Source organism: Galleria mellonella, unplaced genomic scaffold (genome assembly GCF_026898425.1).
Source record: "Galleria mellonella isolate WM207_F2 unplaced genomic scaffold, CSIRO_AGI_GalMel_v1 utg54, whole genome shotgun sequence".
Taxonomy (NCBI): Eukaryota; Metazoa; Arthropoda; class Insecta; order Lepidoptera; family Pyralidae; genus Galleria; species Galleria mellonella.
This window is the reverse complement of record NW_026442114.1, coordinates 3532285-3558759: the sequence shown is the minus strand read 5'-3', so window position 1 is coordinate 3558759 and position 26475 is coordinate 3532285. Positions and strand designations below refer to the sequence as shown.

The 26475-nt window shown below is 37.9% G+C and overlaps 1 protein-coding gene across 8 annotated transcripts in view; it reads right to left on the bottom strand.

Annotated features, from left to right (window-relative positions):
- LOC113522300 (protein Aster-B-like) overlaps positions 1–26475 on the bottom strand; it is a 56072-nt gene that overhangs the window by 14683 nt on the left and 14914 nt on the right. For 3 of the 8 annotated variants that reach the window (XM_052898808.1, XM_052898810.1, XM_052898812.1), the window contains 7 exons: positions 24522–24591; positions 23369–23512; positions 22952–23096; positions 21861–22018; positions 20208–20360; positions 10800–10904; positions 882–1029 (listed from right to left, as the gene is read on the bottom strand). In XM_052898808.1, coding sequence (XP_052754768.1) covers positions 882–1029; positions 10800–10904; positions 20208–20360; positions 21861–22018; positions 22952–23096; positions 23369–23512; positions 24522–24591 — 923 coding nt within the window. The remainder of the gene's footprint in view (positions 1–881; positions 1030–10799; positions 10905–20207; positions 20361–21860; positions 22019–22951; positions 23097–23368; positions 23513–24521; positions 24592–26475) is intronic. The other 5 variants (XM_052898809.1, XM_052898813.1, XM_052898814.1 and 2 more) reach the window with 3 other exon arrangements.

The window sequence follows — 26475 nt, the reverse complement described above, 5'->3', positions numbered from 1 at the left end:
GATACTCTTTGTTTAACAATTACTATAAAATAATAATATTTAACACGCGACTTCGTCCGTGGTGAGTGGGTCAAATGTCTTAGCTTTATCACTGATACCCTGCCTTTTAATTATTTAAGGGCAACCAACAATGTATATATTTATATCTACTTAAAAAACATTATAATAAGGTTACATTATAAAATGCTGCCTCAATTAAAGGCCGCTTCGACACGCGTATTCATAATATATATATATAACTGGGGGGAAAGGGATCGTTAGTAATGGAGACTGAGAATCCCATTGCTAGCAATATACCCAACCAGGTCGACCTCCTCGCGGTTCTTCCTGGAAACTATCATGGCTAATTTCCGATGAATTCATCATGATGGGCTAACTGGCCTGTTTTCATTCTCATCTATCACCCTTCACTGGTGCTCCGCCAGCGTATCCCGTTAGCGCAGGCGGCGTTACCATACCATTTTCACCCATCAAAAAAAAAAAAATATATATAACTATTAGAATGAAAAATGGTAAAAACTACAATACTAGTTATACAATAAATAGTTAGACTACAGTAACACTTTGCATCTGAAAGATTTGTACACCTATAATCTATACATACATATGTGCAATGATACATGCCATGCTGTAAAGCTGACCAAATTAAACTAAAGAATTTATACTAAGTGGATTTGAATTTGTTGTTAAACTTGAACCAATAACGGAGCGGGATTACCATTTCACGATTATTAATTAAAAATGCACGGAGAGAAGACGGAAGGATTAAATAAAAACCGATACACTTCAGTCACCGTGGAATGTGGAAGCTGTAACAGTTGGCCTTTGCCCAGCAGTGGGGCATCATATATTATGAATGAATTAAAAAAAGCTCGCCTTACCTAATGGCGGTGAGGAGTCCCTGTTGTGGGATGGGGCACGAGAGCTGCGCTCTTCGACCCCCCCGCCCCCGCTGCCGCCTCCGCTCCCGTCGCCGCCTCCCACGCCGCTGCCGCTCGTGTCCATTAGCGACGAGTCCACCAAGTCTACCTGGATGGAATATTGTTGTCTGTACTAGGTATAACACAGGCATATTGGGGGGCAAGGGGGGGATATTGTCAGTAATACGGACTAGCAGTCCCATTGCTAGTAATATACGCTGTCAGGTCGGCCTTCTCGTGGTTCCCCCTGGAAACCATCGAGATTGATTCATTATTAGATTTGTCACGATGGGCTGACCTGCCTTTCCATTCTCCACTATCATGCCTTAGTGCCCCGCCAGTGTATACCGTTAGCGCAGGCGGGGCTACCATTTAATTATCATCCATTTTAAAAAATAACACATGTACATTGGGAGGGAGGGGGGGGGGGGGGATTATTGTCAATAATATGGACTATCAGTCCCATTCCTAGCAATATACCCTGTCCGGTCGCCTGCACGTGTTCCCCCTGGAAACCATCATAATAATAACACCTGAGTCCTCAGAAGTGGCAACGCATGGGGGGGTATCATGGGCGGAACAGTATACTCTGTTATGTGCATGGTACTGCTCATGTCTATAGGCGACGGTTAGCACTTTCCATCAGGTGGGCCGTCAGCTTGTTTGCCATTCTAAGTAGTATATAAAAAAAATAAAGTAACAAACAAATTCTGACAATTATTATTATAAATTCTCATTAACTGTCAATTAATTCTCAGTTATTCAAAACTTGTTTCTCAGTGACAGACAATTCAATAAATATTTATTTAACTAAGAATAAAATACCTACCTACATACAATGAAATTGTATCTAGACGACGTCTGTTCATCTATAGTAATATAACTAGCAGTATCCCGCGGCTTCACTCACTTCACGGCGTGAATCAGCATATATGGTAAGTATCCTCTACGCTTTTTATAACATTTTATATGTGATTCTTTAGACTGATATAACTTTTTTTGTTGTGAACCGATTGAAATAAAACAAACACCGAAGATTAAGTGGCGCAAATCGTAATGCATTAGTGAAAACCGCATTTAAATCTGTTAAGCCGTTTCTGAAATAACGCGGAAGAGTTTAAAGGTGCTAATCTCTGGAGTTACCAGACAAATTAGAAAAATTGTTTTTGCGGGAGACGCCGTGGGAGACAGCAAATTAGAAGATATTCAAGAAATTTATTTAATGTCACAGATAGATACTCTTTATTGTTTACTCCAAAAGATTACAATAGCAAAAATTTATTATAGATACAAACAATTACAAGAAATGATCACAGTGAGAAAACAATGGGCGGCCTTATCGCTAAAAGCGATCTCTTCCAAGTAACCCTTGGCTGAAGAGGAGTAATTATAACGCTTTCAGACCCAAGATTTTTTTTCTTTCAGATTAAATATATTTTTGTGTTTTGGAGCCAAGCCATCTTGCCGGCACGCACGAGACTACTGCACCAGCTAACCGCTAAAATGATTTCTTATTCGCTGGTTTAGAATCTCACTAGCGGTTTTAGTTTAGTTACAACTCACGCCCGTATCGTTCAGGTCTGAGAGGGTTATATAGTTTATGGAGATGTAATATTGTAAATATAATGTTGTAATTGATATCTAATTCATATTAATGTTTCTACAGCGTTTTGTCTGTATGATTGTTTCATAGCAGTTTTGTTCATAAAATTTTAAACTAATTTATTGTTCTTGAAGGGCTTTCACTGGACACTGCAAACTAAATAAACAGATAGCCCAACTAGGCTTATAAAAAAATATATAGGCTGTAAAGTGTGGGTGTAGCCCACGCATACATAAACGATATATCTCCATCGGAAAACACACTCTACATGAAAAATATCGCTACAAAGAACATCTTAAAATTCCTATCACGGATAGGAATTAACAGTAAACTTTGAAAAAAGAAAAAAAGGGGCCAGCACAAAAGAACAATTTTATTTTATTTTTATTTTATTTATTATTATTTAACAAAAACACGAAGTTACAAATACAAAATACAATGGGCCCCACACTAGGCGAACCTGTATCGTGGGCACCCGACAAAGATTAACAAATCACAATGTTATAATAAAAAGTACACAGTGGGCAGGTATTAATTAAAAAAGAAATAAAAAATTTAAATATTGAAAAAAGTAAAAAAAAAAAATCAACAATATAAATACACAAGCAATTATAAGATACTGATAATATATGCCCTTAAGAGAAACGAAGTTGAATAAATGAAAGTGGAAATGTTCAGGAGTATATGTGAATGTGTTGTGTAATCCAAAGAGAATGAAAAAATCGCAGTGTCACAGGTTTTTCTACGTGAAAAAGTCCATCTTTTAATAATAAATAATAGTGTCTCTAAAATGAAAAAACTGGTATATGATTTACTTTGATACAACGTCTAGATTACTCTATTTTGTTGGTTTACCAACTTCCAAAATCCACGAGTGTGAAACCGCGGGCAAAAGCTAAATTTAAACATATCTATTTATATTAATTTCAATGGTTATTGTTTCCTATGATATAACATGACATTTTTATTTGCATATACCATACATAGTGAATAAATACAATAGATAATAGAAGAGGCAAAATGCTGGACCACTTTATACGACATGACGATTTTTTAAGAGCATAGTAGAAGGAAAAATAGAAGGCAAAAATTACAATAGGGAATAACTACAATACATGGGACAGATAAAAGAAACTCTAGGTATCATGTCGCATAGGGAGGTCAAGGATATGGCCTGGGATAGGACTGGCTGGAGGAAGATGCATGAATTAGTTGCACCGACAAGAGGAAACTCTTAAATGAAAAGAAAGAGATACATAGTGACTCTTTGTTTAATATTTGGAACTTGAATCTATGAATTACGCTAAGACTATCCCTAATATCTACTAATAATTATAAGTGCGAAACAGCTGAATTGGTTTGAATGTTTGTTACAAAAATGGACTATCCCGGAGTAAGGATACGCACTAGTATGGTGGGTAATATTAAGCAATATCTATGTATTTAATTATAATATCTAACATATATACCTATCCAATAACAAATATGCTATTTAATTTAATTTTCTCAAAACATGCTTGGAAATGTGAGCATTATTTTGACAATCTTCTTAGAGATAAATCAAAATTGCCGTACTGGCCAGATACATGCGGGCAGCGGCCGGCAAAAGTTGTATGAAAATCCATATCTGTCGTGTTTTACGGCCAGATAAATTACTATGTAAACTCATATCTGTCCTGTAATTTAAAAATGGAATGACCTTTTACATCGAAACATGGCTACCAAGGAGGTAACTAATAAAAGGTTTTATTTAAATATCGAACTGGCTTGCAAATAGAAAGCTGTTTATTGAAAAAAAAAACAAAGGAACGCGTGAAAAAATATTATTGTTCGTTATTCGTCATTGAACTTAAAAAGTAAAATTGTATTTTTGATTTCCGCGCATTGTTTGAAAAAAGTACTATACAAGCCTTGGCCACAACTAGACATTGATGGACTCACGTATTTACGTACTCACGTTTTTTGTTTGTTCTGTTCATGTTATTTATGCTACTGTGTGGGTAGCATGCGTCTTCGATTCGAAAGAAAGAAATAGTTTTTCTTTCTTTCTTTCTTTAAAAGTCTGTTAACCAAATAATAATATTGGATAACACTTTTAACATATTCGACAATACAGGTAGATATTCGACAAATATGGGCGATATCGAAATGGGCGATGACCTTTTTTCCGTCATCAATGTTCAGAGAAAGCCAATATATAAATATCAGATCGGTATCTATAAATCTGATCGACAGGTTTTAACCTATTTTAGACACCAGCTCCTCACAGCAGAGTTTCGTATTATTTTAATTTTATTTTGTCCTAAATACCTCATGTGTTAATTTGGGTTGTCTGTAAGAAGACACAAATAAATATATTATAAATAAATATTAAAATATATATTTTTAAAAATATTTAAATAAAACTGATTAGAATTATTTTGTTCGAATCCGCCGTTTGTATGCGTGCTACTACCAACTTTGAGGATGGGGGAAAGGGATTGTTAGTAATGGTAAGAATTCCCACCAGGTCGACCTCCTCACGGCCCCCCTGGAAACTATCATGGTTAATTCCTGTTGAATTCATCATGATAGGCTAACTGGCCTGTTTTCATTCTCATCTATCACCCTTCACTGGTGCTCCGCCAGCGTATCCCGTTAGCGCAGGTGGGGTTACCATTCCATTTTTATCCACCAAAAAAAAAAAAAAAACGAGACACTTCTTATCTATAATATTACTGTATTTACTGCTGTTTTTTTTTTCAGGAAATAAATATTTTCTACTCTATTAACACCAATTAAAAAAAATCACGCACAATATATGTATTTAAACTTTGGTACAATATTTTTTTAAATAGTATAAAACAAGTCGCTGTTCGCTTCTATTTCTTTGCTTACTTCTAAGGTACTTAACGGTTTCTGATACGGGTTTCACTCTTAAGATAATTCACAGGTTTGATATGAACATTACATGCCAAAGAAACATATCGTATAAGTAAATATAAAAAAAAATATTTTATAACAATAATTGCAGTCGAACGTAACACTAAGAGTTTAAACTTAAGAGACTAACTTTCTTCCTGGACGGTCGTAGCCTGACCATTTTGCGTCCGTGCCGAGACAGACGGTACGCACCATCACCACCGTCAAGCCGTACTGTTATCGAACAGGTGTCTCTATCGCAGCGTATCTACGGTATCGCTGATACGCGACACGGCGTACACTTCGCAAATCGCATTCGACGTATTGATAACGGCGTCGTATTTCACGTTATCACTATAAGTTATTAAATATATATATATATATATATATATATATATATATATATATATATATATATATATATATATATATATATATATATATATATATATATATATATATATAATCCATAGTATCCAAGTGTATCGTATACTTGGCCGTTACTTCATTCCCGTGGATTTCAGACCATATCATTGCCTATGACTCTGTACCCTGTAAATTCACGCCATATCCCACCCTTCCAACTGAAACACAGCCATGCAAACACAACTGCTTTACGGTTGAAACACGAATGGGACAGAGGTACCCAAGCAAACGACCGTACAAAGTCTCCCTCTGGTTTATCAGTTTTTAAGTTAGACCTACAGGAATCATCACCATCTCAGCCATTATCTGTCCATTGAACGTAAACTGCCATAAAGAATGGTCGAGAGCTACCTTTTTTTTTAACGTCTGGAAAATGCTTTATGCAGATCCATACACCTTGTGGGAGGTGAATGGGTACTGTGGGAATCCCCCCGTAAGGTGGGGGTGTACCCACCAAAAACCAGACGATATACCCTCGAGGTGCCATATGTCGGAGACATGGGTTCGCTTTCGCACTCACCACATCTCCGACGGCAAAGGTCGAGAGCTACCCGCATTCACTGTATTCTTGTAATGTATTTGAGGTCGTTTTTATGTAGTGTGGGCTCGTCCTATAACTGTTTAAAAAGTATCCATTTCCATTTCCCCCCTTTCTTTTCGATTTATAATTTTTTTTTGTGCTGTAAGTTTATTGCCAATAAATGTTTCTCTTTATTTAGTAAATTTCTTTAGTAATAAAAGAAATAAAGAAAATTTGAGTAAATTAAAGAATAGAGTAAATACATGAAGGCAATCCGAACGCACGGCTCGGTTCGCGACCACTTTATTTTATTTATTTATTCATTAGTACATATATGTGTACATGGTGGACTTGATGCTAAAAGCATTCTCTCCCAGTCAACCATAGGGAAGTGTCAGAATACTCGAATGCGGTACTACTAATTATTGATATACATACATACTAAAATTACATATATAAACAAATAAATATTTTTTTAGGTATATGAAAATGGTATGGTAACCCCGCCTGCGCTAACGGGATACGCTGGCGGAGCACCAGTGAAGGGCGATCGATGAGAATGAAAACAGGCCATCCAGTTAGCCGCCCATCGTGATGAATTCATCAGGAATTAACCATGATAGTTTCCAGGGGGAACCGCGAGGAGGTCGACCTGGTTGGGTATATTGCTAGCAATGGGATTCTCAGTCTCCATTACTAACAATCCCTTTCCCCCAATAAATATATTTAAATATACTTACACATATATAAAATATATTATAATATAAACGAAATTGAGAATATAAAGTACTTACTTTAGCTTAAGATATGTTTTTATCAAATATCCACCCACAGATATGTACAGACGGTTAGACAACAGTGTCGTGTTTATGTATTGATAACATTGTATTTTGTTTGTGCTTTAGGAATGCAAAAATATAATGTGGCCAGAGATAACACTGTTTTTTTTTTAATGGGTGATAATGGTATGGTAACCCCGTCTGCGCTATTGGTATACACTGGCCGGATACCACTGAGAGGTGACTGAAGAGGATGAAAGCAGGTCAGTTAGCCCATCCTGACGAATTCATCTAGAATTAGCCGCGATGGTTTTCAGGGGGAACCGCGAGGAGGTCGACCTGGATATACCCAAGTATATTGCTAGCAGTGGGATTCTCAGTCTCTATTACTAACAATCCCTTTCCCCCCTATATAATATTGTTAATAGGCGTTGTTTACGTATTTATTATTCGACGGATTACCACGGTGAGTCATACGCTTAGAGTACCTATGTCATTCATTATAAATAATTAGCTATCGGTATACTTACGGTCGAAAGATATGATTTGTTTATTGCTACATACAATCCACGCAGACGGATGTCGCTACTACAAGTAAACAAGTATTTATAATATTTATTTATTATTTATTGCACAATAAAACTTTGTACAAATGGCGAGCTTAATGCCATATGGGGTTCTCTACCAGCTAACCAGTATCGCTTACATTTCCATCAATTGGTAAAAGTATAAACAATATCAAAAATATAATTATATATATAAACAAAATTATATTATAAATATAATAGTATAATTTCTTTTCCAAAATACCTACAATCCTCGAGTAAAAAACGTTTCACGTTTAAAAACATGATCCAACGATAGGATATATGTTTTGAAATTAATTTTCATATTTCTTTATGTAGCATAAAAATATTAGGGTTGTATGTTAGCCTGGATAATGTAGTATATTTATTTATTTATAATATATATATTTTATATATATATTTTGGATCTAAATATATATTTAAAAACTAGACTTTTTAAAATGTCTCTACGATGATTTTTCTTCAAGTTACAGCCTATTGAAAAACACCTACAAATTTGATTTTTTTTATCCCTTAATTTTTTCCATTAGTGTATTATGGTACTGACTAGCATAAAGCTTTGAAAACATCACGGCATCTCTATCTGAGCGTACTTGTACCTCAATATCATTTGCAGTTTTTCGATGGGTATCCAATTAACAAAGATTATTATCAAGCAAACAATATGAATGGATACATAACTATAGATTAATCACATCTGAGAACAAACATCAAATGTACATAAATTCTCTACACAGTCTCATTAATACATGAATACTCACAAAATCATAAATTCGCCGTGTGGTCCCGACATTGATTTGTCCACCCCCTTCCTTTCCCGTGGGTGCCGTAAGAGGCGACTAAGACAACGATCGAAGGATTAATAGCAGCAGCGTCCTTTTTAAACATCACCAAAGCCTAACTGCAGTTGCCAAGCCGTCTGCCAAGCGTGACAACTACCGGTAAAACCGTCCCAATAGTAGAAGCCCTATGTTCAGCCGTGGACTGTTAACTCATAATACAACCCACAAAATCACTGTTTTTTTTTTTACACTTAAACCTTAATAATTCATTATGCATATGTCTCCGATGTACATGACTATGTGACACTGACGACTGTGTATATATTTCACGTCACAGATAACGCGTGATTTCTATACGTGTGTGTGTGTGCACAGCTGTTGTGTAACTGTGTGTGCGACATGTTAACAGTAATCAGATTGTTAAAGATTTAAAATAAAATTAATGTAGAAACGTTTTGTTTGCTGGAGACACGGTTTGCACAAACATATTGTGTCTGCGATCGTAGGCGATAATTATATTTATATTATTTTATTATATATCACGAATTACATACATACATACATATCTGTCACGCCTGTCTCCCATTAGGGTAGGCAGAAACAATGGAACGCATTCAAACAAACCTCTTTCGCTTCCTCCACATTCATCAATCTTTTCATACACGCTCGCCGGTTACGGGTACTTTTAATTTGGCCCTTCTTCAGCACGTCGCCTATTTGGTCGACATACGTCCGTCTAGGCCGGCCCTATCGACATCTCCATTCATTCTTGCTCGATAAATCTGTCGTAATTTTTCTTTCATCCATCCTCTCCAAACGACCAAACCAACGCAACATTCCTTTTTCGATTTTTGTCACTACATCGTCTTTCAGTCCACACTTCTCTCTAATCACACTGTTTCTTACTCTATCTTTTAATGTTATACCACACATACGATACGAATTATCATTTGATAATTTATTATTATTATATTTGAATGGAAAAGGCTTAACCGGTTATTTAGACCATTGTCGGGGACCAATATAATTTTTAGAAATTTATTTATATTATACTTATATATATAGTGCAACTTGCAATGACAAATAAGCAGACGGTCCACCTAATTGAAAAATAGTATGTACATCACAGGTTATACTGTGACACCTATGATATTTTCACATTATAACTAGATTAAGTTAAAAACTATCAGAGGGAGACTTTGTACAAAAGTCGATTGCTTGGGTACCTCTGTCCCATTCGTGTTTCAACCGTGAAGCAGTTGTGTTTGCATGGCTGTGTTTCGGTTTGAATGGTGAGATATGGCGTGAATTTACAGGGTACAGAGGAATAACACCTGAGTCCTCAGGAATGGCAACGCATGGGGGGTATCATAGGCGAAACAGTATACTCTGTTATGTCCATGGTACTGCTCATATCTATAGGCGACGGTTACCACTTTCCATCAGGAGGGTCGTCAGCTTGTTTGCCATTCTAAGATGTATAAAAAAAAATAGTAATATTTTAATTTCGCCATAACTTCAAAACAAAACGTCCAATTTTAATCATTAAAGACCAAATATTATCTACATAAACTGTACTTAGTAATGCAATAATTTATTTTGATAAGGATTAATAGCATGAGTAAAATAAATGCGTTTAAATGTAGTCAAAAAATTCAAGATTTTTAAATAAAAAAATGGTTGTTGTGCCTCACTCGACATAGATAGGTATAGTGTGTCGCGGACTTTTTTGTAGATATTTATAAGATCTACAATTAATTAGAACATTTTATGGTTCTATCTTTTATAGTTTAGGCAGCGTACGCAAAATAAGTAACTTTTCTGGTTGTTTTTTTACACCTTGTGTACGAAAAACCTAAATATTTTACGGAACCCTATTTTTTTCCAAAATAAAATTTAGCCTTTGTTACTCGTGAATAATGTAGCTTTCTAATGGTGAAAGAATTTTTAAAAACGGTCCAGTAGTTTTTGAGTCTATTCATTACAATCAAACAAACAAAGTTTTCCTCTTTATAATATTAGTATAGATAAGGACAAATTACTGTTGCCACTATGTCGACTGAAGAAAGTTGGTAATTCCTAAGAAATTTTGTAAGATTGTATAATAAACTACCTGAATCTATCTTGGACCTACTCGAAGGACGTTTTAAAGCTGTTAAAGCTGTCCTATAGTCTATATCTATTCTATTAAAACAGATCATAAAGCCGACATAAATAAGTTATAAAAGTAAAACAGTTTTTTTTTTTTTAATCTCGAATGCTTGGACAAAGTGTCACTGACCTCGGAGACGGCGTCTGGTAACGCCGGCGTGTCCTCTAAGAAGTCTCGTGCGTAGCCTTCGTCGTCGGAATTGAACCCCAGCTCCTCGCCGTAGCAGCTGTGTACCTGACACGATAAAATAATAACATTATGACATTGATCATTAAATAAAACATTACATACATACATACATACATGGCCGTTTGGTCTGGGCATAGAATAGACCACGCCTCCCCGTGGGTCGTAAGAGGCGACTAAGAAAGGGCGAGGGATGGGCAGCAGCATCCCCCTTAGAACATCTCCAAAGCCTGACTGCGGTTGTCAAACCGTCTGCCAAGTATGGCAACTACTGGCAAAACCCAAAGAGAAGGCTCATGTTCAGCAGTGGACATTTAAAGGCTGATACGACGCTGATGAATTTGGCTTACACGTACTATAAGATAGAAGAAAAGAGCCAACTGTTTTTTTTTATACAACTTAGAATGGCAAACAAGCTGACGGCCCACCTGATGGAAAGTGGTAACATTCGCCTATAGACATGAGCAGTACCATGGACATAACAGAGTATACTGTTTCGCCCATGATACCCCCCATGCGTTGCCATTCCTGAGGACTCAGTTGTTATTCCTCTGTACCCTGTAAATTCACGACATATCCCACTCTTCAAACCGAAACACAGCCATGCAAACACAGCTGCTTCACGGTTGAAACACGAATGGGACAGAGGTACCCAAGCAAACGACTTTCGTACAAAGTCTCCCTCTGGTAGTCTGTTCATTCCGGTCAAACAATGTATGCCAGCCACCTGAACGAAGTCATGAACAAAAACCTAAACTTTTCATATCACTTACCACCGAAACAACTGAAAATATTCTCCATGTTTCCAGCTTCCGGTTTTTTTTTATATAACCAGTAAAATGATATGTTTAATTATGGAAAACGCAATTTTTTTTTTTTATCACAACACAAATAAAAAAAAAAAGAACACGAAACGAGAGTGTTCGCAAACTGTTGCTTTTCAAACTAATTCTTTAGTAATGCAATCATTTGTTTTCCACGTAGAAGGTAACCTTGATTGTGCTAATGATGGTTAGCGTCGACCGTGTGTGTTTGAATTGTTAGGAATCATTAATACAGAATTACAAACGGGTGCCAAAAAAATATACATATGGAGAAAATTATTTGTTGTTTGTTTTTATTTGATGGAAAATGGTAACCGTCGTCTATAGACATGAACAGTACCATGGACATAACACTAGTACTGTGTCACCTATGTTACGCTTTATAAGTTGCCATTTTTGAGAATTTGTGTAAAAGCACTTGAATAACGTAGGATAACTCAACCTGAGGATAGACAATTGATACATTATGGTTTTCTTTGCAACTTAGAATGGCAAACAAGCTGACGGCCCACCTGATGGAAAGTGGTAACTTTGTGTTTCAACCGTGAAGTTTGTAGGGTGGGATATGGCATGAATTTACAGGTTACAGAGGAATAACACCTGAGTCGTCAGAAATGGCAAGGCATGGGGTATCATGGGCGAAACGGTATACTCTGTTATGTCCATGGTACTGCTCATGTCTACAGGCGACGGTTACCACTTTCCATCAGGTGGGCCGTCAGCCTGTTTGCCATTCAAGTTGTATAAAAAATATATTTGTAGGCACCACACAAAACGGTCCATGGTTGTGTTCCTGAAGGTTTAACTTAAAAATTGTTATTTCAATTTGATACATCTGTTAGAAGTCTATTTTTTTTCTACTTCTGAAATTCACGTAAACAAAGTTGCGAGCAAAAAGCTATTATAAAATATAACTTACAGAGATCGGGGACAGGTGATGAGAGACACGAGCGTGCGTGTGCACTGATGGGGTATCACTACTTTAAATATGACCTTGATCCCGCTGGATGTTCCCGCCTGACCACAGACGTGGAGCTACGAAACTTATACTGTGGACATATTTCGCCAGCGTTTGGCTAAATTTGGAGACTTAAGTCGTACTATCAAAATGTGGAACGATCTCCGAGGGGTCACTAATTTTTTTATACAACTTGAATGGCAAACAAGCTGACGGCCCACCTGATGGAAAGTGATAACCGTCGCCTATAGACATGAGCAGTACCATGGACATAACGGAGTATACAGTTTCGTCCATGATACCGCCCATGTGTTGCTTTTCCTGAGGTTTCAGCTGTTATTCCTCTGTACCCTGTAAATTCACTGCCATATCCCACCTTTCAAACCGAAACATAGCCATGCGAAAGAAGGGGAAACAATTAAGTTATAATTTATATTAGCCATTTATTTCCGACCGCTATTCGGTCTACGCACGTTTTGCGAGACGTGTTTCATCTCTAAACGAGACCCATTCAGGCATATTAATAGATCGTTGCTCGGAGCCTTGTTCGGTGCTCAAACTGCAACGTGTTTGGGCGCCAAAGTGCAATTAAAATAATTCAAATAATTTAACTAGCTATATGGACTTTTACCATGTGGTCCCGGCATAGAATAGAATAGAATCCTTTTCTTTCCCGTAGGTGTCATAAGAGGCGATTAAGGGAGACCATGAGTTGGGCAGCAGCGTTCCTCTAAAACATCTCCAAAGCCTAGCTACGGTTGCCAACCTGCTTGCCAAGCGTGGCAACTACTGGCAAAACTCCTCTTATGGGGAAGGCTTATGTTCAGCAGTAGACAGTTAAAGATGATGACGTTTCATTTCAATACGCCATTTAGAAGTCATGTCATCGGTTATAGTACTTCTGAAATCCACGGGTATGAAATAACGAAAGAAAATTTAGTTATATATAAATGCAAATGTTTGTAGGTATGTTTATAACGATAATATTGTATTTAAATATTTATCGCACAATTAAATCTTAAAGATTGAACGAATTTGGATATCAATATATCGTATCCTGTATTAATACGATTTAACTTAATAATAATAAAATAGTACATTACTGCAGCGGCCAGCAACTGAGGGATTCATGGACGAACGTGCAAATGTGGGCCGAGGCGTAGCCGAGGCACACATACGTGAGTCCATCAATGCCTAGTTGTGGCCAAGGCTTGTATAGTAATTTTCTTAAACAATGCGCGGAAATCAAAAACACAATTTTACTTTTTAAGTTCAATGACGAATAACAAACAATAATAATTCTTCACGCGTCATAATGTTCTTTTGTTTTTTTTTCAATAAACAGCTTTCTATGTGCAAGCCAGTTCGAAATTTAAATAAAACCTTTTATTAGTTACCTCCTTGATAGCCATGTTTCGAAGTAAAAGGTCATTCCATTTTTAAATTACAGGACAGATATGAGTTTACATAGTAATTTATCTGGCCGCAAAACACGACAGATATGGATTTTCATACAACTTTTGCCGGCCGCTGCCCGCATGTATCTGTCCAGTACAGCAATTTTAATTTATCTCTAAGAAGATTGTCAAAATAATGCTCACATTTCCAAGCATGTTTGAGAAAATAGTAAACTCTTTATTGTAAACAAAAGAGATGTATACAAGGAGTATTATACAGAATGTGCACAGTGGCGGCAGCAGCAGCGGCCACAGCAGACCCGGGCCTAGGGTGGCCAGATATAATATTAGGGGCGGTCAATCGTGACAAAAAATTTACTGACGGTAACAAGAAATAACTCAAAGTACGTAAATATTCTAAAGGCTCGCCGCACATAATGTGCAATTATCCCTGAAACCTCGGAAAATATTACAAACTAGTAGATAATTACTATAGTTAACTAAATTTCTGAATCTATTTCGGTAAAAGTTGGCAAAAAAGTAAATTAATTATGTACTCAATATGAAGGGTGCTGAGAAAGGGGTGGCCTGGTACTTTCTACATGGCCTGGGGCCTAAGGCGGCCAAGGCTGCAAATCCGCCACTAACTGTGCATATACAAAAGGCGGCCTTATCGCTAAAAGCAATCTCTTACAGACACGTCAGACACAGTAAATACAAAAAAGGAATCTAATACACAGAGATAAAGCAGTTAGATATTATTATATTATAGAATATCGAATTGAGTAAAGTTCAACAGACCTTAGGGTTACCTTGGACACTCGAAAACAAACAAACACTGTTCACCACTTTGTAATATTTACATATACAGACGCACTTGTCATTACAATGTTGCAATAGTAATTTGCAGCTGATAAGAATTTCCTCCCGCTGACAAAACCGGCCGTTCATTGTTAAATTTAGTAGTTAAAACAATTATTTATAAACTGCAAGCTGGAGGTTTTAAACTAGGTATTTATTATATATATTTTTAAATGGTTTCTGTGATCGTGAACAAATAAAAAAAAATACAAAATACAAATAACTTTGAAAAGTAGTATAAAGGATGGTACATAATATTTAAATATTGTTCACATTCTTCATCAGGATCTGGCGTATAAAGCAATATATAGAGAAAGAGAGAGGGGGAAGAGAGAGAAAGAGAGGGGAGAGAAAGAGAGAGGGGAGAGAAAGAGATGAGAGAGAAAGAGAGAGAAGATCAAAAGAGAGGGGAGGGAGAGAGAGAGAGGATGAAAGAGAGAAAGAGAGAGGGAGAGAGAGGGAGAGAGAGAGGGAGAGAGGGAGAGAAAGAGAGAGGGGAGACACCTATAACCGTTACCGAGCACACCTATAAACTTTATTTTACCTTATCCACGTCAATTGTGGCTCCACCGCGTCACAATTCCACATTAGAATAGCTTTAAATTTCTAATAGAGCTTTGGTTCGAAAACAACACGTGTTGGCTTGTTTCAAAGGGGCCCCAGGCCGACCAGTTGCAATTGTCATTTTTATGCGATTGACAACTGCTATTGATCGATCAATATCAATCGAGGTGATTGACAATCACACTTAAGTAAAATAAACAGGAAAGAAAGTATTTGATGACAATGTAATAAAACATAGTATTGTATACAAAATGGCATTATTATTATTATTTCAGCCGTTAACTGTCCACTGCCGAATTATGTTCCCCCATAAGGGGGGGTTCCAGTAGTTGTCACGCTTGGCAGGTGGGTTGACAACCGCAGTTAGGCCTTTACAGATGTTTCAAGAGGAACGCTGCTGCCCATCTCTCCACCATAAGCCCCCTTAGTCGCCTCTAACAACAGCCTCGGGAAAGGAAGGGGTGGCCCACTCTATGCCGGAACCTACCCGGCATATAGGGACACAATTCGTTTTACTGCCTATGAAGAGGCAAAATGCTGGGTCATCTTATACGACATGACGATTTTTTAAAAAGCATAGTAGAAGGAAAAATAGATGGCAAAAGAAGGAATAAAGGAGATACTAGGTGTCATGTCGTATAGGGAGGTCAAGGATATGGTCTGGGATAGAGCTGGCTGGAGGAAGATGCATGAAATAATTGCACCGACAAGAGGAAACTCTTAAATGAAAGGAAGAAGTTTTACTGCCAATTGTCAAAAGAATGGGCCATCCCTTATTTTTCCCGTAGGTGTCGTAAGAAGAGACTAAGGAAATTTAATGTTCTAAGAATGGATATGTCGAGGATAGACAGGTCGACGTATATTGTGAATGCTTTTATGAGAACTGATGTTTCCATTCATGTTCAACATACTAGAGGGAGACATTGTATAAAAGTCGTTTGCTTGGGCACCTCTGTTCCATTCGTGTTTCTACCGTGAAACAGTTGTGTTAGCATGGCTGTATTTCAGTTTGAAGGGTGGGATATGGCAGTGAATTTACATGGTACAGAGGAATAATACCTGAGCCCTCAGGAATGGCAACGTATGGGTGGGTATCATGGGCGAAACTATACTTTCTGTGTTGTCCATAGTACTGCTCATGTTTATAGGCGACGGTTACCACTTTCCATCAGGTGGGCCGTCAGCTTGTTTGTCATTCTAAGTTGTATAAATAGAAATAAAAAAAAAATACTTTCCCTTACTGATTAATTAATCACGTCAATCGTAATTGTTAGCGGTGTAACTCATTGACAATTGCGATCGATCGTCTCGGAGCCACTTTACAAATATTTTTAATTAGTATCGAGAAATAATTCTTGTAAGAAGTAATTTACAGTGGTACCCTGCACTTTGGTTGTTTTGTTAAGAGAGAGGGACTGGCTGAAAACCAGCGCTGTGCAGCTGTTCACATTGCGCTGGGACACACAGCATCAGCTGAGCCGGTTCCTTTTGCCGAGTATAGGACACTTTTTGTATATGTTATTTATATTTTATATTGTAATTGTATGGCAATAAATGTTTCTATTCTATTCTATTCTAAAAAAACTAGTTGAAAAAATAAAATCTAACAAGTGTTAAAACTATGCGCATTTTCTTTGTTATGCATTATAAGGCTATACTAGCGTGCTCACGTGTTTTTTGTATAAGCGATGGAAAGCAGTCTCACCCGTACAATGAGATGCGGCCCCATTTTTAAAGTTATAGGTTGCCTTTTTACGCCAACGACGAATATTTTTAACCGACTTCAAAAAGAAGGAGGTACTCGATTCTGTTGCACTTTTTATTTACGTTTGTTACCTCAACTCCATCAGTTATACATATAAACCAATTTGGAAAATTTCTTTTTTTTTTATCCGTAAGGATATACTCGTCCTTAAAGATTGGTCTCGTAGAAATTTTATCAAAATCGGTTCAGCAATTTAGATTATTAAATCAAAATAATTGATTTTTCCACAATTAAAGTTAGTTTTGTTAGTTGTGGGATACAATTTAAAATTATTAGAATTTATCAACGTCACGTTAGATGGGAAAGAAAGACTAGAGCCTGGACCAGAGAGGGAAAGATTTTTTTATATAACTAGCTAACCCGGCAAATATATATATGGGGGAAAGGGATTGTTAGTAATGGAGACTGAGAATCCCATTGCTAGTAATATACCCAACCAGGTCGACCTCCTCGCGGTTCCCCCTGGAAACTATCATGGTTAATTCCTGATGAATTCATCATGATGGGCTAACTGGCCTGTTTTCATTCTCATCTATCACCCTTCACTGGTGCTCCGCCAGCGTATCCCGTTAGCGCAGGCGGGGATACCATACCATTTTCACCCATCAAAAAAAAAAACCCGGCAAATATTTTGTGTTATCGGAATTAAAACTATTTCATTTTTCATATAGGAACAAACAATGCACATTTATAAACCTTAATTCTTTTTTTGCAAATTAGAATGGCAAACAAGCTGACGGCCCACTTGTTAGAAAGTAGACCATCGCCTATACACTTGAACAGTACTACGGACAGAATAGAGTATACAGTGTCGCCCATGATACCCTTCATGCGTTGCCATTACTGAAGACTATAGCGTTTTTTTTAATGGGTGATAATGGAATGGTAACCCCACCCGCACTATCGGTATACACCGGCGGGGCACCAGTGAAGGATGATAGGTGAGGATGAAGCAGGTCAGTTAGCCCATCGTGACGAATTCAACCAGAATTGTTCACGATGGTTTCCAGGGGGAACCACGTGGAGGTCGACCTAATAGGGTATATTGCTAACAATAGGGGTGTCAATCTCCATTCCTAACAATCCCTTTCCCCCCAGGCTATAGCGTTATATCTCTGTATCTTATAGTTTCAATGGCATATCCCACCCTTCAAACCGAAACCTAGCCATGCAAGCATACCTGCTTCGGACAGAGGTAGCCAAGCAAATAATTATACATATATCGTGGCATAATATAATTATTAATAATATGGATTGGTAATTAGGTCTTCTCTAATTGTATAATTGTTACTTAGTGTACATTGACGCTTATCTGTGCTGAGCTGTATACACCTTTAATTGATGTGTTCATATGGCCTTAAGCTTGGTAGGGAGGAGTGAGATGTTTTTGTTCAAGTAAACTTAGATTTAAGCATTTTTGAATAGTAGTTTTTCTCTTTTACTTATAACATTGTGCATTGTCTGCTTAATTGTTGTGAGCATATTGTTGGTGTGTCTTTTATAAATAAATAAATAATTATTATCACGAGTTATGAAGTGCAAAGCTACATAAAAAAAAAGAAAAAAAAAAAGAAAATATAGATAAAATAGTTGCCTAGAAAACGAGGTATAAAAAGACCTAACATTCGGCCATAATTCCTGATGAATTCATCACGATGGGCTAACTGGCTTGTTTTCATTCTCATCTACCACCCTTCACTGGTGCTCCGCCAGCGTATCCCGTTAGCGCAGGCGGGGTTACCATACCATTTTCACCCATAAAAAAAAAATTCGGTCATTCCTTACGTGGCTGGCATAGTCACCCAGAGTTACTGAGGCCTCATCAATATATTGAATATTAAGATAAAGTGACTTGACAATAGTGACCAATTACCAGTTGTTGCCACGCTTGGTAGGCGGATTGGCAACCGCAGTTAGACTTTGGAGATATTTTAAGAGGGACGCTGCTGCCCAACACTCGTCCTCCTTTAGTCGCCTCTTACTATACCCACGAGAAAAGAAGGGATGGCGTATTCTAAGTCGGGACCACACGGCCTAGTGAGTTCATTAACTAACTTATCTATATTTACGCCAAGCCCTGTGGGATGTAGACAGAGTTCGAACTGTTAAAGATCTGTCGGTTTATCCTTACATACATCTCTTTTTTACTTCAATTTCATAACCATTCATACACGCCGGTTCCAAGCAAATAACACGGGCTATAAACTATAAAAAGTCCCGTTATCCACTTATACAGCGTGTAAAGTACAGGTTGGCAAAAAGTGATAAAAAGTGAATTCAGACCAATATTCTGAACTGAAAATCAGCGGAAATTCCTTCCGGAAATTTTAAAATTTCTTTCCTTTTTTAAAATTATGTAATCTACAATATTATGTCATGATATAAAGAAATAATAATGTTTTATAGTGAAATACATGCAATGTCATACACGTATTAAAATCCTATAGCGACTTGCGGAATCAGCTGTGCAAGGTCAACGTCACGAGCGTTTTTTTTTTTACAACACAGGGGGCAAACGAGCATGCGGCTCACCTGATGGTAAGTGACTACCGCCGCCCATGGTCACCCACAACACCTACGGCATTGCGGGTGTGCTGCCGGCCTTTTAAAAAGGAATATGCTCTTTTGTTGAAGGTTATGTTGTCGTATCGGTTCGGAAATACTGCTGCTGGAAGTTAATTCCAAAGACCGGTTGTGCGTGGGAGAAAGTTCCTTGAAAAGAGTACAAAAACTACCTACGAAGAAGCGCCATTGACCGCGCGGTGTAGATATTTCGCGTCGCGTGGAGCACAGTACGTCGTAAAATTTCAAATACATTGCGCGGCGTCAAAACTAAGGATCGTTAATTATACGACTGTGGAGCATTTCAGATGCAAAAATAATCTGCCATCTTATTAAGACAATTCATCTGAATCAGCTGTTTTCGTTTCGTCCAAGCTGTCACTTTCACCCTGTATATTATAATATTTAAGACAAACTCACCCACTGCCAAATCTCCTGGCTGCTCATCGGCTGATCCATGAGCGCGTTCTGCCACACCCTGAACAGCATCAGGTAGGCCTTGTCACGACCGGAGAACGATGTGAGGAAGTTCTTCTCGGTCTCGGTGCACACCAATATTGCGTTCGGGATAACCTGGCCATGGAGGATTGATGGTATTGGTGATCGATACTTTGTGGAATTCGGAGTTAAAAACTTCTTTTTTCGTTTTACTTTTTATGTTTGACTAGCTGTTTCCCGTGGCTCCGTCCGCATGTATCAGTAATGGCATTCACATCCGTTCAATAGTTTGTGTGTGACAGAGTAATAAACATACATTCATCTATCGTTAAATACATTAACATTTATTATATTAATAGGAAGTACTACAGCGTCTCCTAGCGGTCACTTTTTTTGAAACGACTTTAAAAAGAAGGTTCTCAATTTTGTTGCATGTTTTTTTTTTTATGTTTATTACTTAATAACTTTGTCAATTATAAACCGATTTGACAAATTCTTCTTTTTATCTGAAAGGACATATTTATAGATTGGTCTCGTAGAAATTTTGCCAAAATCGATTCAGTAGTTTATCAAAATATTTATTAATCAAAATAACTACAAAATACCAGAGGGAGACTTTGTACAAAAGTCGATTGCTTGGCTACCTCTGTCCCATTCGTGTTTCTACCGTGAAGCAGTTGTGTTTGCATGGCTGTGTTTCGGTTTGAAGGGTGATATATGACAGTGAATTTACAGGGTACAGAGGAATAACACCTGAGTCCTCGGGAATGGCAACGCATGGGGGATATCATGGGCGAAACAGTATACTCTGTTATGTCCATGGTACTGCTTATGTCTGTAGGCGACGGTTACCACTTTTCATCAGGTGGGCCGTCAGCTTGTTTGCCATTCTAAGTTGTATAAAAAAAAAACAGGTTATCACATAGTTGAAGTCTTTTTTTTTATGGAATACAATCTTAAATTGTTTGTTTATTTCTGATATTCATTATAATCACATCGCCATTACCTATTCATTACTGAATATAGGCTTCCCCCATAAATTGCAGGGTTTTGTCAATAGTTGCCACGTTTGGCAAGCGGGTTGGCAACCGCAGTTATTGACGCTACTGTCCATCACACGACCCTAAGTTCCCTTAGTCGCTTTTTACGATATTCACGAGAAAGGAAGGGGTGGCCCATTCTATGCCGGGACCACACAGCGAAATCTGGTATTAAAACTATCCAAAAATAAAAAAAAAACAGGGTTAATGTATTTACTCTTCATAAGGACATTGTAACAACTCAATATTATGCACATGCATGCATTATAATAATAAAAATAAAACTACACTTTTTATCCCGGACTCGAGGCTGAGGACCCGGGTAAAGGGTAGTAGTTTCAGAGATGTTTCCTCCCACGAACACTCAGGTTATGGAATGAGCTCCCTGCCGAGGTTTTCCCAAGAGACTACAGCATGGGGTTCTTCAAAAGGGGGGTAAAGAGGTTTTTTCAGGGTCGACAACGCGCGTGTAATACCTCTGGTATTGCAGGCGTTCATAGGCTACGGTAACCGCTTACCATCAGGTGAGCCGTATGCTTGTTTGCCACCTTAGTGGTATAAAAAAAATAGTAAGTGATAAACGTATAAGGTGTACCAGCGCGGTCTTCTCCTTGGTGATGGCGGTGACGTCCTTCCAGCGCAGCGAGAGCGACGTCTCCCAGCCGAAGATGCTCGCGTAGAAGCACAGGTAGTTCTGCGACGCGTACAGCCGCCCGTGCATCAGGATGTCCTTCTGCAGCGCGCACGAGTAGTCTGCACATAAATATACAATTGGAAAATACTTATTAATGGAAAAAAAAACCTTACAAATGCAGTAGTTTATTGCACACCCCTACGATTTTTTAAAGTTCCCCTCGATTTCTCTGGTCTGTCATCATCAAACCCTGATTTCCTTAGCATGAGACCACTTTTGAAATATCTCCTTTCCAACAAAAAAAAAAACAAATAAAAAGAATCATCAAAATCGGTTCATAAACGACGAAGTTATCCGCGAACAAATAAAAAAAGCATATTTACGGTCGAATTAAGAAACCTCCTCTTTTTTTTTAAATTGGTTAAAAATACATCCAACGTTATTTATTATTTATATTACTTTCAAGGTACATAATAATAATAATTATTTGGATGGATGAACGTTTGTTGCTCTTTCATGCAAAAACTACTGAATGGACATGAATGAAATTTGTTACACGGATAGATTATATCCTTAGATTATATAGATAGAGAATCGTGAATTTACTGGGTACGGAGGAATAACACCTGAGTCCTCAGGAATGGCAACGCATGGGCGGTATCATGGGCGAAACAGTATACTCTGTTGTGTCCATGGTACTGCTCATGTCTATAGGCGACGGTTACCACTTTCCATCAGGTGGGCCGTCAGTTTGTTTGGCATTCTAAGTTGTATAAAAAAAAAAGAGAATCGAGCCTCAAAAAACGAGTCAGCTAATTGACAAATTATTTTATAGTGAACAATTATTATATATAATAATCCTCTCTATTTCGAGAGTTTTGTTGGCAAGCGGTTTGGCAACCTCAGACTATGGTGATGTCTTAAGAGAGACGCTGTTGCCCATCCTTCGACTATTAAGTTCCCTTAGTCGCCTCTTACGACACCCACAGAACAGGATGGAGGAGGAGGGGGGGGGGGATAATCGTCAATGCTACACATATATATACACTAACCTACAATGAGCCTCTCGTCATCAGGCAGGTCCTTGAAGATCCGTTTGAAATCATCCGATTTACTCTTGTACGTGGGGTAGAGTGCGTTGTACCAGCTTTTCTTCTTGCGGGTGCCGTCGACGCGGGCCGCGTTTGGTGAGGTCACCTGGAGAGCCAACGAGAAATAAGAATTTAAAAAACAATAATAGAAACTATATTCAATAATATACTTTTGCAGGGGGGAAAGGGATTGTTAGTAATGGAGTCTGAGAATCCCATTGCTAGCAATATACCCAACCAGGTCGACCTTCACGTGGTCCCCTGGAAACCATTGGGGCTAAACGTTGGCTGTATTTTTTTAATCGTTTTTTTTTTTTTAATTTGCGGAGGAAAATGCACTTGTTTGGATGAAAGGATTTCCATGCAATTCAACCCTACCTGTACCTTTGGGTTGTCGCTCTTGACGGAGGCGGCGTTCGGTGACGCGAGTACGGTGGCAGGCTCGGTGCTGGAGACGGACGAGGAGTCACCACCTCCACCAGCACTCGCGGTGGTCGGCACATATATTGACTCCGCACTCTGCTGTACAAACCACGTACCACAATTAACACATTACAATTTACAAATAATTATGAGCATGAATATGTAACGGTAACTTTTTTTTATATACAACTTAGAATGGCAAACAAGCTGACGGCCCACCCGATGGAAAGTGGTAACCGTCGCCTAGACATGAGCAGTACCATGGACATAACAAAGTATACTGTTTCCCCCATGATACCCCCCATGCGTTGCTATTCCTGAGGACTCAGATGTTATTCCTCTGTACCCAGTAAATTCACGCCATAGTATTATTGACTGGTTAAGTTTTAACTGCAAATTATTCATTTACGAAGCGTAACGAGTCAATAATAAGCATACAATATTTTCATGTTTAATCACATGCGCATAGGCAATTATGTATTTCACGTCTAACAATATGATAGGCGTAATGAGTAACAAACAAAAGATTTATTTGGGAATGATTCATTAACAATTGTACCTGGAGGTAGCACGTGAACATAGGCGCATGATAAGATTCGGCTGAGAACACACGCGTTTGTAGAGTTTAAATCATGGTGCTATATTGCGAGCATGTGGAAAGAATGTCGGATGTAAGGATGAAGGGGAAAAAGGTATAGAGTGCAAAAGTAGAAGGAAAAATACAAATGCATTGAGAGACCCTTTTTCTCAAAAAAAATTTTTTAAAGGGCATTCCATACCCCAATTCCCATCTGTGCTATCGGTATACGCTGGCGGGACACCAGTGAGGGATGATAAGTGTGAATGAAAGGGCAGGCCTCAGGGTATATTGTTAGCAACAGGACTAGTGGTTCGCATTACTAATAATCCCTTCCCACTGACGGACTGGTAGTCCGCATCATTAGCAAACCTTTCTCCCCGGATGACAGCAGGTCAGACCGTCATGACGAATTCCATAAGAATTAACCACGATGATTTCCAGTGGGATCCGCGTGAAGGTCGCTAGCAATGAGGCTATTAGATCTCATTACTCTTTCTATTTCTGCCAAAATTCTACTTTATTACTTACCTTGTCATTTTCAATCAAGTCCAAGCCGTCAGCTGTTCGTAAAGATGGCGATGGGGACCGCGACACGCTCCTGAAATGTACATATCGATCCTTAATGTCAACATTATAAATTCAAAAGTTTGTAAGCATGGACAGATAGATGGATGTTTGTTGCTCTATTACACAAAAGCTACTGAACGGATTTAACAGAAATTTGGTACACGGATAGATTATATCGTCATAGTCGTAGAATACTGACGGATCTTTATATGTAATATTCGTCAGATCCGTCAGTATTCTACGACTATGACGATATGTCAACTTAGTAATGGGGTAATCTATATACTTATTCACGCGGGCAGAGCCTTAGAATATAGCTAGTCGTGATGTATATTATATTATTTTATGAAATCCTCGGAAAAGTGAGGTCGCTCCGTGAGGCATGTGAAGATCCCAGGAAGCTTCTGTGCTTCTGGGCGGAGCTGGGCTGGCTGTACTAGCCACGACTCGTGCGCACAATAGCAGAAATGAGAGGCTTGGCACGGAAAAAAGAGTCTAATTTACATTTATATTATTCGGTTCATATACATAGCTTGTTTGCCATTCTAAGTTGCATAAAAAAAAATCTAAGTAATTTTAAGGGAGCGGTGCATTGGTAAAAACCAATGCACCGTGTGGTCCCGGCATAGAATAGGCCACCCCTTCCTTTCCCGTGGGTGTCGACACAAGCGAGTAAGGGAATTTAATCCTTCTTTGCATAACGGTGGAAATTTCCATCATAACATTGAATGCCCAAAAAATATATAAAAGAACAAGTTCACTTTAAGTTGATCGTGTCTGGATACCTTTTTAATGTCCATTGCAGAAAAAAAAAATAAACATAGCTGTCAAATTTATTTTTATAAGTATTTTTTCTTTAATTTTGAACATAAATTATATTACCTTGATTTATTACATCAATAAAAAAAACCATGCAAAGAAGGGTTAATGGTAGAGGCAGCTGCGTCCCTCTTAAGAAATCACCAAAGCCTAACTGCGGTTATTAACCCGCCTGCCAAATGTGCCGAATATTGACAACTTATTAACTTAACTCCCCTCTTATGGGGAAGGCTTATGTTCAGCAGTGGACAGTTAACGGCAAATAGGACGATGACGTTCTATCAATGGAATCATTCTATTAAGATCTTTAGTGTTATTTATGCAATAGTAATTTTATAGAATATAACTGAAAAACAGTATCTTGCTCTCAGAAAAATGTTTCCACTGAGCTAAGTTTCCACTATTTTGTTAAGAGACAGAGGGACTGGCTGAAAACCAGCGACGTGTAGCTGTTCACATTGCGCTGGGACACTCATAGCATCAGCTGAGTAGTTTCCTTTTGCCTAGTATGGGACACTTCTTGTATATGTGTTTTCTATATTTTCTATTGTGATTGTGTGTTTACTGGCATTAAATGTTTTCTAATCTAAGGATGTCGCTTGGCCCACACAGCCACACTAATCGCCTGAACCCCGAGCTAGGATACAATATGCTATGTGAAACCAGACAAGGAGCTTCAGGATACAATCCAGAACACCGGGGGGAAGGGGATTGTTATTTTCATTAATATAAGTATAATAATTTATAACCAATACTTATATACGTATATGTATATAATATTAGAAGAAATAGTTCACAATTTAAATTACAAACTTGACTAAGTCTTGTAAAACTTTAATATATTTAATGGTAACACTAAAAAAATTCGTTTTGATTAATAAAAATATATGTCAAATTGATTCAACCAAATGTCAATTTAGGTGACAAAATTTTGAGACATTTTTGACATCTTATGCTCTATATAATCTAATCTGCGAACATTCAAACGTCTAGTATTTTTTTTTAAATGTATGATAATGGATTGGTAACCTCGCCTGCGCTAACGGTATACGCTGGCGGGGCACCAGTGAGGGATGATGGTGAGGGATGAGGTGAC